Genomic DNA, 12764 nt, shown 5'->3' with positions numbered 1-12764 from the left:
TACACAGGGGAAATTAACACTTTTTTTTAGCAAAATATCTTCCAAAATGTTTCATACGTAGTTTATGTACAGTGGTACATAAATGGTAAATAGGAGCAAAGAATGCTGTGGAAATTGTCTTTATTGTTTAACCTTTTGATCTTTTGTTTAAAAAAAAAAATCACAAAAATACTCTGCTCTCATGGATATAAAACAATTGCAAACAACACAGGCTTATAAAAAAACAAAAAAAAACAAACTATCTTTCTTAAATATAGGTGTGCAACAATTATTGGCATCCCTATGAATTCATATGAGAAAAATATATTTGAAGTATATTCCCATTGATATTTTATGCTAGGAACAGGAAATTGTTCAACCATGACTTCCTGTTTCACAGGGGTATAAATATGAGGTAACATATAGGCCAAATTCCCTTAGTCATTCATAACAATGGGTAAGACCAAGGAATATGGCTGTGATGTGCGGCAAAAGGTTGTTGAGCTTCACAAAATGGGAAGTGGCTATAAGGAATTAATAAATAAATTAATTAAATTTGTTACTGTAGTACATCTTATGTATATATGTGTCATAAATATGTGAAATATATTAGTGGTGACTGTTTTATATCCTTATTAAAAAAAATAGCCAAAGCATGTGTCATTTTCCCTACTTCAAAATTTTTGGGGTCAACTTCCTGTTTGATGCTGTCCACAACCACTTATATGATGTCACAACAATTAAGTCATTATTTCTATCAAACTGTTATGTGCCCTACTGAATGAATCACTAGAAACCATCACAGAACTTCTAATGGTTTCCACTACATTAAAATACCATTACCGAATGGTTTCCATTACGTAGTAGGACGTATTAAGGATGTAGGTCCTTAATGGTATCCACTAGGCATGACATGGCCCCAATAGAAGGCAACAAATTTCCAGATCCATAGGGACCAGTACAATTTCCATTATAACCATTAAAACCATTACAAATTCTATGAGGGTTTCTACATTTTTTTTTTTTTTAGCAGGGTGATGTCCCAATAAACCTGAAGTCACACTATAATTCAACACCCTATAATTTAACACCTCCCTTCCTGATGATAACATTTATAAAAAATAATTTATAAAATGTATGATATTTATAAAATCAACTAATTAAAATAAATATTTAGATTGATCTTATATTTATATATCTTTATTAAATTTCATCGAACGCGTGCCATCATTCCACGGGCACAAGAATATAAACAAGCGTTACCACCTGCTGCACTTCCGGCTTCCCAGCGGAAGTGCACTCGGAAACCGAGAGGCTTTTTTTTAACCGATCGTTAGATGGCGGTTTAACAGCTTTCCTCTAACCTCATTTTATCTCCCACCAGTCCTCCGAGTTCAAAACCCTCCTTCTTCTCTACGATTTCTTGCTCCTTAATACTGACAGTATTCTTATCCAATCAAAAGACGGGTATGAGTTGGTTTCAACCAATCCACGCCCGGAAGGCGGTACTTCTCAGAATACGGTTGTGTAAAAACAACGCTCGGACGAAGAGACAAAACAACTTCCGGTTTATGGCGGAAGTTTATATTCAGGAAAGACATATGTGTGTTCGGAGCTCCGTATTAACGGCTTTTTACTCAGTGGTCTAGTCTTAGTCTGTGCGTTTTATTTATTTATGCTATTTTTAAAATAATAATAATAATAATAAAAATAATAATGTTCTTCTGTTTATTGCAGCTGTTTCGCTCGCAAAGTGAGTACGAGGCAGAATATAGAAGCTGGAAGTGAATTTAATAGCCAGTTAGCCTTCAAGCTAAATAACGTGAGCTGACTGTGTGCTCAGTTAGACATACAATGACCTTATTATATGTAGACATTTATTTGTTTATTTGTTCATTTTCTTTATCACCTTTGTACTGCGCGTTTGTTATATATATATATTTTAGGTTTGTTTTTAAAATCTTTGCAAAACAACAATAATAATAATATGAGTAGACCAGCCACAAGTGGAGGTTGTTGCAGAAACATTCATATTTTAATATAAACAGACAAATACAAACCCTAGTATTGGTGTGTCATATGTATATGTGTACATCAGTGTGATGTAAACAGTCTGGATGTCACTTCTCTAAGTGTGTAAGTTCATAGCTCTGTGCTGCTGAAATAAAGCATGTCTGCTGACCTGTTCTGATCTTCTCGGGTTCTACAGGTTAAGGAGTAATCGCGCGATTTCCGTCAGCCACGATGCCTCATGAAAAAGGTCGTCTGTCTCCGGTGACTGACGCTGGCGCTGTCACCGTGGACCACAGAAAAGCTCTGACAATCACAACGGCGGGGAAACTCGACAACCTTCAAGTATGCGCTTTCAAAAGTGTAAAGGTTTCTAGGTTGATTTGGAAAGCCGCGCTTATCCGGAGCAATTAACAAGCCAGGTAGCTGAGGGGCAAAAAGCGAAGCGTCGACGTTGTGGGAAAAAATAAACATCCCAGAGAGAATAACGAGTAAAAAAAACAACAAAAAAAAAACCCTCTATCCGTCGTGCTACACGTGATATGTTGTATAGATCGCATGATAGTCAAACAATGAATGCACTAGTCCAACCTTTACACTTTTTAAAGCGGACCCAAGATCGGAACTCTTGAACCCAAGAGTTGAGACTCTGCAAGCATTTGTTGTGAAACATCACAGCCCGCCCGTTTCCTGTCAGCGTTATACACACTGGTGTCACGAGATATGTCTGATCCGATACCGATCCAGACTAGTATCCGATCAGTACAGTACGTTCCTGCTGACTGGCTTTAAACATAAGCAACAAGAGTCACCTGTAATAGCGCTTTAATTATCATTCCCCTCATCACACACAGATGTAATGTTAGGAACAAAACATCTCCGAGAAGCAATAAAATAAATTACGCAGTAAGTATTCTCAAGTCTAAAAGAATGTCTGCGATAGTAGTGTATGAAATGAAATGAAATGAAATGAGTTAAGAGTCTGATGGCCTGTGAGACATACGTGTTCATGAACCCGAGACCAGACACTCTGTAGTGTTCTTCCAGATAGGATTGTGAACAGTAACTTCCTGTAAGATGTTTTAAAAACCATTATTATCACAATACAGATGACTTATTATTATTATTATCATTACCAAGTGGAAATGTGTGTGTGTATCAGACTGGAAATCCATTGAAAATCCACAAGAGAAAAGGACTCTTCGATGAATGTGTGGATGCAGACGTGGCAAAAAGTGGAAGAAAGCACCCCAAGGTGAGGAAGGTAAACCGAGGAGCTACACAAGATGTATTTGTGGCTGTACTGGAAATCCGACACTGATTCTACACTCACTAGGCACTTTATTAGGAACACTACACTAATACAAGGTAGGGGGTTTGCTGATGGATAAATCCCAGCCACTGGAGGGTCGCATGAATGGACGGTGTGCTCTCAGAGTCCAGAAAATCCTGGAAGAGGGTAAATTGTGGTGATGAAGGGATGCACATGTTCAGCAACAGTACTCAAATAGGCTGAGGCGTTCAAAGACCTGGTTGATTGGTTTTAACGAGCCCAAAGTGCACCAAGAAAACATTCCCCACACCATCACACCACCTCCACCACCCTGGGCTGTTGACACAAGGCAGGATGGGTCTATGGATTCATGCTGTTAGTAGGTGTACAGGTGTTCCTAATAAATTGCTCACTGAGTCTATCTTTACGATAAACAATAAAGTTATCAAAGATATTTATGCCTCTGTTAGATCCACTGGACACAGCTGGCAGCTAACGGAGCATCATCGGTGTCAGCTCATCGCCATAACGGGAGACGAACAGACGAACACGACCGGAACAATTCCGCAATGTCTGAGATCAAGAGGTAACAGACACCTTCTTAAAATCCGTGTAAAAACATCCTGTCACTTTGACAGCGCCGCAGAAAGATGTAGATGATCGTGGCGAGCATGGAAAAGAGCGTGAAGTCAGCAGCATGAGTCGAATTGTTAATGAGTGTCGAATTCAAGGAGATTCAAGAGCTTTTGGATCGACACGGTATATGTGTATATAAATACAAAGTTAGTGTTAGACGCAGAAGCGTATTCTCTTGGTTGCTTATCTATAGTCCCAGACTTGTTTTGATAGCTCCTTGGTGATGCAGCTTGTTGAAGTGAGTGGGTTTATTATTATTATTATTATTATTATTATTTTTTTAAGCAGTCTCTGGGACGTTGTACAGGTGTAAAACATTTTCCCTTAATACGGATTTACTCTGTGGATAAATCTTCATCCATGTTTTTTTTAATTATTTTTATTTTTCGGGAATTGTGCACAGTTTACCTGAACCAGTTTAACTGCAAAGTTTTTTCCCGCCTTTTTCAACACACGTGAACGCTTTAAAAAAAAAATCACGAGTGGGGTATTACTGGTGTATTTTATATTGTAGATTAAAACGTGAAAATATTTCGAGTTTATTTCAGGCTTTTAAACAAAATCCCATTTTAAAAAAATCCCATTGATTTGGGTTTTTTTTTTTCTCCCATCCCTACGCCACTCTATAGACTTAAAAAAACCCAGGAGTATACCGATGCTTAACGTCGAGGCTAGTGGGAAGTGTTTGTAGTTATTCCTAGCTGTGAATATATGGTCACTGTACGTTATCTCTCTCAAACACATAGATGTCCATTCATCATCATTAGGCCGTTTCCTAACATACTATTCGTGTTCACTTAAGGAGCTGTAGAGTATATACACACACACACACACACACACCAGTGCCTCCCCTTGCTCTGCTGCTTTGCTTATCATTATCTCGCCTTCTGTCTCATATTGCCACGACAGTGAGATAAACAGGCCGCTGTCTGAGCGAGATAAACAGGCCGCTTTTTTTGGCTGAGTGATTTTGGTGCATGATGTGGTGAAGCTCTTCTGAATGTCTGAAATGATTATTGATTTAAACTCTAGTTTTAAAAAATAAATAAATATGAAACAGCATGGCTTCTGTAGCAGATCCTGTGTTGCAGCCGGTCATGTGCGTTTCTTTCAGTTATATAGCTGAAGGAAACGCACAGAGAAAGTGACGCGTTTTCACAGACTATTATTATTATTATTATTATTATTATTATTATTATTATTATTACTTTTAAATTACTCTCTGGTAATTTTATTAGGGAAGCGATGAAACGGCTTGTTTAAAAAAAAAAAAAAAAAAAGTTACAGACGAAACCAGAGTGTTTAAAGACGAGCGTACAGATAAGTCGAAAGAAAACATAACCACTTTGAATCGATGTGTCATTTGCAGCCAGAAACGATTCACTAATGGTTCTGCGTTAAAGTGTTTGTGCCAAAGCTTGAATTTGAACACACCTGCCGTAGGTAAATGTTTTATAATAAGCTATTATATAATTACGTCTTGTGTCGCGTGTCAAGTCCGGATGTTGGTTCTCACCTGTCGGGGTTAATTTGTGCACTTTGAGACTTTGTAGATCTAGAATCATGTAATAAATGGATTTTATGTTACTGACGTTCTGAAACTTTGAGGGCGTAATGTTTCTCTGTTCTACGTCAGACCGGGACTGGGTTGCGCGCTTGCTGTTCTCGTTTGTTCCCCAGTCGGGTACGTCAGTATTTTGTATATCTGAACGTAAACATACGATCGCTGTTTTAGCCGACAGGTGAAAGTGACCTTGATGGACGTTTTCCAGACGGAAGAAGGGCAGAGATACCTGAGTAACTGTGGGAGCGATACCGATGCAGAGAGACAGTCCTCGCGTAAACGAGGACCCAGGCAGAGGCGGAGTGAGAGAGGACCCTCGACGGTCAGGAGGAGAGCTAGAGCACTTCGCAAGGACCAAACCGAAACGACCGACACCGAGGAGAGCGAGAGGGACCTTTCCGAAAGAGTCCGGTGTACCGAACGATTCGGCAGTTCACCGAAACAATCCGACGAGGAAGAATCCCGTTCCCCGGGCGAAGAACGTCATAACCTGTCGCCTAAACACACCGACGCTGCAGATAACGAGCTGTGTCCGGTCGAGGAAAGTGACTCTTCGAGGCCTACGAGCGTCAGTCCTGTTCATTCTAAAGAAGCTGATTCAGAACAGATCTCCGAAAGCTTAATCGCAGCCACACGCACTCCGTCACAAGCTAAGCAACCGAGTGGCTTCGACAGAACAGAATACCGGGATTCGGAGAGCGACGCAGTTCCCACTCAGGTGAGGTTTCATAATAACGTTCAATAAATCACCTGCTCTAAAGCAGGGGTTCGCAAAGTTTATTTTCTGATTTCAAATTCCACGGTCTTCCCCAGCGTAGATTTATTTCATGAACATACACTTGTCAGGCACTTTATTAGGAACACCCGTACAAATTTTGTTTCTGTAGCAAAAAACCAGCGCGAACGAAGCACGAGAATGTGCAGGAGTTACGGGAGAAGAAGAGGGAGAGATTGAACAGGAGAGAGAAGAGGAGGAGGCTCTACAACAGAACGGAGAAGTGTTAGACGAAGGGGGCGGAGCCAGAGGCAGCGTCTTACGCCTGTCCACAGGGGCAGCTGAGGGCCAGTTGGCTGATGAAGAAGTCACACCCAGTTCCAGTCAAATGCCAGGCTCTGCACATAAACACGTCTGTGATTTGCAGCCCGTGGAAGTCAGACAGGCCGCTAAACCACAAACAATTGAACCCAGTGAGTGAGAGCCTGAACATCAGGCATGGGTCTTTATAAAAGACGTATAGTTATCAGACTGAGTGCAGTACATGTTTCACCCTCTCTTCTCTCTCAGTTGTTCTTTCCAGTGAGGAGGAGGAAGTGCAGGAGGAGGAGGAGGAGGAGGACGGTGGGACATTGCACGTTCAAGCACTAGAGGGAGCCGTAGATCCACGCAGGCCTCAGAAGCCGGTACAGGCCACGGAGAGGGAAAAGATTCCAGACGTACACATTCTTCCCCAATCTGATATTACAGGCGCATACCCACACAGAAATACCCGCACTCTTCTCTGCTGCTTTTCGGAATATTTCCCTCAGAGTCGTCCGTTTAAATTATTATTATTATTATTATTATTATTATTATTATTTTGTAAATAAAACGTTAGTTTTCTAATGAAAGAAACGAATACGTCGGCACGATTTCACACGTCTAATCACACACCTTCAGATCAAAAGCGGTTTAAGATCACGAGAAGCATCTCAGCCGCGTGTCCACAAACTTTTGACCCGCAGTGTGTATCTTACTTGTACGCTATATTTCTCTCGCAGGTATTTCCTTTCCCATTTTCACGTTCAGGCTCCTCTCCAGATTTCGTTTCCAGTCCATCCTTAGTCCTTATAGTCACTGTTGAAATAAAAAAACAAAACAAATCGCACCGAGTTGTGCCGGGCTTGCTAACGGTTCTTCGTTCTTTTGCCGTGTCGGGTTCCGTGTAGGTTTCCAGCTTCGGGGACTCTGTTTTAAGCGGTTGTTCGGTGATGGAGCTTCAGTTCTCCGCCCTCTACATGGGAAGCCTCAGCGCCTTGACTAACGGGCTTGTAAAGGTAAACTAATAGCTGTACGACATTTTTCCTACGCATATATACGGATCCAGCCGATGATGTGCGTGTCGTGTGTTCGTGACTACATTTGTTTATGTTGTTCCGTCTCTTGTAGATCACGGACGATACGATCACCATCTCGTGCAAAGGTACTCAGGGCGTTCGATTCAAATCGTTTCAGCTGTGATCTCTTTATATCCCGTAACAGTTTGCTGAAATGAAGAGTTTGTGTATTTGTGTTCTTCCTTTATGTTTCATTTCCTTTTGTAGAGCCGTCAGGTGCCGGGGTAAAAACTTCCTTGGCGACAGAACATGTGCGCAAGTACAGCGTGTGGGACGGGCTTTTAGTGCAGGACAGCCGTATAGCTAAAGAACACGAAGTGCCGCCTCCATCTGTGCTTTTGATATGGCTGGATGAAGCTCAAGCACGACGCCTCTCCAGCGACTTGTCTGTCTTACTGCCAGGGACACGCCCAGGTGAGTCAGTTACACCGCTTTAAGATTCCTGAAATAGTTTCATCTCAGCCAAAGTACCCCCCCCCCACCCCCACCCCCACCCCAATCCCATAAACAGGACATCGATTTGTTCATACGTATTTTTTCTTTTTTCTTTTCCTCTCTCTGCTGCAGCTGAGGGCAGCACATGTGTTGTACTGTGTGTGTCTGAACCCTTGAACGGAGTACAGGGTGCGCTGCTCGCATCTATCATGGACATTGTAGGACTCCGACACGGAAACACCGAGCTTCTGACGCCACACACACACCCCGACAGTCTGAAGATTCTGCAGAACAGCCCAGACTCACACATGCTCCAACTGCTGCTTCCCGTTGCCTCGTGCGAGTCCGAGTCCGAGACCGCCCCGGCGCCGGCGCCAGCGCCAGCGAGCGCTACTGCAGCCTCGGCTAAGGTGTGTGACGCACCTGTGCCTCTTGTGGTCTTGTCTATACAGTCGACGGCATAATTATTAACACTTTTCGAAAATGTACAGCTTTTACTAAGAGGCGTAGGAGAAGCTTAATCGAATGTTAATTCGGGGCGCTGTACTGTGTGTGTCTGAACCCCTTTGAACACCTTTCGTGATGATGTGGAACGCCAACTGCGCCCCAGACCCAGACAATAACGCTCTTGTAGCTGAATGAGCACGAATCCTCACAGCCACGCTCCAAAATCTAGTGGAAAGCCTTCCCGGAAGATCGGAGGCTCTAGTAACGGTAAAGAGGACACCGACTCCATGGGTTTAGAATGTGCACACACGGGTGTGACGGTCAGGTCTCCAGTTTTGTCCTACCGTATATTAGTTTTTTTTTTGTTTCTTTTTTATTTTCAGTAACAGTTCTATGGAACACTACGTGGATCACCGTCATCTGAAATAACGTGTGTGTGTGTTCCCAGGACGCAGATGCCCAGCCAGACTCCAGTGTCTACACGTTATGTCAAAGCCGAGGTCAGAGTGCTTACAGAGTGTCCTTGGCACATAAACCAGGAGCAGACTGGACTCAGTACCGTCACTGTGGTCCTGCACGCAGGTACGCAGTCCAACTGTAACAACATGCTCACTATAGTGAGTGTAGTATTGTGGGACAACACAGAAAAATACATTTTGTTAGGTCCTAAAGCATGGTACTGAGCATCTGGTGCACTTATGAAATCTTGCAATGTCCAACTAAATAGCCTCCAAGCCATTTATTTATTCATTTATTTATTTATTTACTTACACATTTTACTAGTGAAGTGTGACTGTAGTCGGGGTGTGAGTTAAGCCCGGAAGATAAACGTATCACATAGTCAGTCAGAGTCTCCTATTTTATCACCCAGAGACCAAAGCACTCTTGTTTTCTCTCGGCTCATTTAACACTTCACTTTAAACCGCTGCCTAAAACAGATTATTTTTATTATTATTATCCCTCGTCTCTTTTTTAATCATTTTCTTTTTTTTATTTTTTTTTATAGGTTGATCCAGTTTCCTCCACCACCGTCTAAAGGAGCCATAACCGTGACCACCGAGGACCTGGAGTGTTTAGATAGCGGGGAGTTTCTCAATGACGTCATCATCGACTTCTACCTCAAGTAAGATGTCGCGTTCACCTCATGGTTCGCACCCAAATACACATCGATACTAACACACGTTTAGAAGATCTGTGAAAATTGCATGTGGTGTTATTGTTTGTTGAAAAGCATAGTGAGAGACACCGTGTGTGTGTGTGCTACTTTACAGTATAACCGAACTGTTTGAAGCAGCCCGTGTTAATATAAATCTGTACGTGGAATTGTGTGTGTTGAAGGTATCTGTTGGTAAAGAAGGCTCCTCATGCTTCAGTGACAAGATCTCACGTTTTTAGCAGCTTCTTTTTCAAACAGCTCACACGGCGTGACCACGCTAATGAAGACAGCACCAGCACACCGTAAGTGGGCAGAGGAGAGGGCGGAAAGGGCAGAACAACACACAAACCTGTTCAACCTTAAAAACAACCACTTCACAGCTTTGAGAAAAGTACGGAGCGACGTTTTTTATTTCCCGACCAATCAGGTCGCGGCGTATAGGGGCAAGGATATAGTCATAGATATTTCACCCCAATGTTTTAAGATGTAGCCATCAATAACAGCTTTGTTAGTTCATATATATATATATATGTGTGTGTGTTATTAGATTTTCTCTATGGTAGTAAGTCAAAGGATGGTGCATTTGTGTGTATCTGCATGTAAAATTGTGCATGTGTGTGTGTTAGAGCCCAGCTCAGGAGGCACCAGCGGGTCAGGACATGGACACGTCACGTGGACATATTTGAAAAGGACTTCCTGTTTGTGCCCGTCAATCAAGAGTGAGTACTACTCATGCGTAGATATGGATGAATACACGCACCTTCCCTTGTCGGAAAATTTTCTGTCTAACATTTGTGTTCTGTCAGCTGGAATACGTGTCCAATTCAGTTGCTGATGTTGTCCTGTTTGATATTGTAGAGCTCACTGGTACCTAGTAGTGGTGTGTTTCCCTGGGCTGGATGAGCCTCATTATGTGGAGAGAGGAGACCATGCCTCGGCGCACGTCGAGACCGAAAACGCCGACGATACCACAGCTCAGAGCGAGTCTCAGCATGGAGACGGGGACACAAATTCAGGTACGTTCCACCCGAGTGACAGTATTGAGCATTGTCAGTATTTTTTTTCTTTTCTGTTTATTGTTGCACATTTTAAAGACGAACGTTGCTTTTCTCACCATAGGTGAAAATTCTTCCAGGTCTGTTTCTGCTCTGGCTCCACCAGTAAGTCACCTGAGAATTTAAAACTAAAGCGTGTATAATATTCTCATACTGTGTAGTATATCCTTATATTGATATGTTGAACACTTGCCGTCTGCATCTTCAGACCTGCACAGAAAATACCTGTAAACGACGGACGGTCTGTAAGAGGTATGTCTGAGAGTTCGTGTTCTTGATATATAGAACAAGCGCGTTAGTAGAAACCTGACCAATCAGATTGAAGAATTTCTATGGTATAGCAGGTATTCATACAGGTATTAAACGTGTGACTGAATTTCCTTCAGACCCTGCATTCTCATCATGGACTCTCTGAAGGTGTCTTTTCACGAGCGTGTCTTCAAGTTCCTGCGCGAGTGAGTGTTTGCCGTCCTGTCGTTACTTTATTCACGTTGTATCATGAAGCGACAAGACGTGCATCTGTATTTATTGTAAATAATGAACGCTGCATAACTATTTGAGAATTTTCTGAATTATTAATATAGTGTTCCTAATAAAGTGCCCAGTGAGTTTAAGGGTTTTAAGTGCCTCTATTCTCAAAATATGAAAAAAACAGAACCGACGATGCAGTTATTTGTGACTAGTCAGAACAGTAAGGAACCTAGAACCGAACCTTGTGGTACTGCAGTCGTGAATCGTGAAGATTAAAGAGCACGATATGTCTTTCCGTGTGTGTTTAGGTATCTGCAGGCAGAGTGGGAGGTAAAAAGAGGTGGACATCGAGACTTTAGTGCCGAGCGGATGGTGGGCTCACACTGCAGAGTCCCCCTGCAGGACAACAGTAGTGACTGCGGTCTTTATTTACTGCAGTATGCAGAAAGCTTTTTACAGGTAAACACAAACCATACATATACAGACATTTGTTTATCTGCTTTATTATCCCAAGCCCCCCCTCGCTTAACAAGTGTGACGTACATGGATTTTACATCATTGCAGGATCCTGTAGTGCACTTTGACCTTCCACTGAAGCTAGAGTGTTGGTTTCCACGACAGAAAGTACGTGAGAAGCGAGAGGAGATTCGAGATCTTGTGTTGCACCTGTACCGATTTCAGCAAGGCTCTCTGGGAAACGACAGCTCAGACGACGGGAAAGAAATAGGAAATATAGTTTAATAGCATAAAGCAGTAAGGAGAATAGACTTATTTTTTCCTTATTTTTATTTATCGTGTTTTATTTCCATTGTTCTTAGGTCTTTTATGTCTTTTTATGCTTTTGTACATCTTAATGCAAAAACTGTAATAAATTTTTCATCATGATGTGACATACATCGTCTCGTTTTACTAATGTAATGTAAACACCTTGTTAAGTGTGTAGGACCTTAAATAACTCTGCCCGGGCATGTCTTAAAATAGACTGTCTTAGCTAGATCGCCTTAGTGTGGTAGGTTTTACATGTGATTGTGCTGAGGAAGGGACAAGGAGTGGGTTTGGTTGAAATCTGGCTTTCGAATAGGTCGTCAATAAGGTGAAAATGTACGGTTTATACTAATCAGACAGGCTGAGATTAGACAGACCCAGGAAACCCTGTCTGCTTGTTGAGCGGAAGTGTAATTTGTATTCAAATTATTGCGGTCAAAATGATTTGACCGCCAATACAAATCAGGTTTATTGTCAAAATGTACAGACTTTCAGCTGTTTGTGATGACCATATCAAACAAAAGCAAGTTGAAATGGTTCAACACAACGAATGCTTCAAGTGGCTTCCGCACATTCAGCTGGATTACACAACTATTACATACTATTGCATTCACTGATGCTCAAGAAGGCAACACAATACATTAAGAGCCAGGGGGGTGTAAACTTTTGAACAGGATGATCGGTGTAACTTGTTTTGTGTAAAGATTTTATTATTTCATTTAGTAACTCCCTTCAGACGCTAAATAAGAGAGTTACATGTCTCCCAGAAGACAAAATACGAAATACGATCTACACCGATCATCCTGTTCAAAAGTTTACACCCCCACCGGGTCTTGATGTATCGTGTTTCCTTCTTGAGCATCGGTGAACGTTCGCACC

The 12764-nt window shown here is 42.0% G+C and overlaps 1 protein-coding gene across 9 annotated transcripts; it reads left to right on the top strand.

Annotated features, from left to right (window-relative positions):
- Positions 1 to 1544: 1544 nt before the first annotated feature.
- Positions 1545 to 12010, top strand: senp7 (SUMO specific peptidase 7). Of its 9 annotated transcripts, XM_017470547.3 has the most exons (22): positions 1622 to 1637; positions 1717 to 1732; positions 2189 to 2334; positions 3152 to 3253; positions 3733 to 3848; positions 5634 to 6180; positions 6350 to 6650; positions 6748 to 6896; positions 7389 to 7496; positions 7609 to 7642; positions 7764 to 7970; positions 8124 to 8401; positions 8887 to 9020; positions 9445 to 9561; positions 9777 to 9896; positions 10221 to 10313; positions 10453 to 10610; positions 10714 to 10754; positions 10858 to 10901; positions 11036 to 11104; positions 11429 to 11579; positions 11685 to 12010. In XM_017470547.3, exons 3-22 carry the CDS (start codon positions 2224 to 2226, stop codon positions 11859 to 11861), a joined length of 3057 nt encoding a protein of 1018 aa, XP_017326036.1. In that variant the 5' UTR covers positions 1622 to 1637; positions 1717 to 1732; positions 2189 to 2223; the 3' UTR covers positions 11862 to 12010. The 9 variants fall into 9 exon arrangements, with proteins under 9 accessions (XP_017326038.1, XP_017326034.1, XP_017326039.1 ...); XM_017470549.3 differs by having other exon boundaries at positions 1545 to 1732; positions 3152 to 3244; XM_017470545.3 differs by having other exon boundaries at positions 1545 to 1732.
- The last annotated feature ends 754 nt before the right edge of the window (positions 12011 to 12764 follow it).

This window comes from Ictalurus punctatus, chromosome 6 (genome assembly GCF_001660625.3).
Source record: "Ictalurus punctatus breed USDA103 chromosome 6, Coco_2.0, whole genome shotgun sequence".
In the NCBI taxonomy this organism is placed as follows: Eukaryota; Metazoa; Chordata; class Actinopteri; order Siluriformes; family Ictaluridae; genus Ictalurus; species Ictalurus punctatus.
The sequence above is the reverse complement of the archived record's forward strand: the minus strand, read 5'-3'. Positions and strand labels throughout refer to the sequence as shown.

What these genes read in the sequence shown, in the direction of transcription:
- senp7 (XM_017470545.3), top strand. Translation starts at nt 2,224, where the DNA reads ATGCCTCATGAAAAAGGTCGTCTGTCTCCGGTGACTGACGCTGGCGCT. An exon ending in ACCACAAACAATTGAACCCA is followed by an intron (nt 6,651 to 6,747) that starts GTGAGTGAGAGC and finishes CTTCTCTCTCAG; the next exon opens with TTGTTCTTTCCAGTGAGGAG. An exon ending in CACTGTGGTCCTGCACGCAG is followed by an intron (nt 9,021 to 9,444) that starts GTACGCAGTCCA and finishes TTTTTTTTATAG; the next exon opens with GTTGATCCAGTTTCCTCCAC.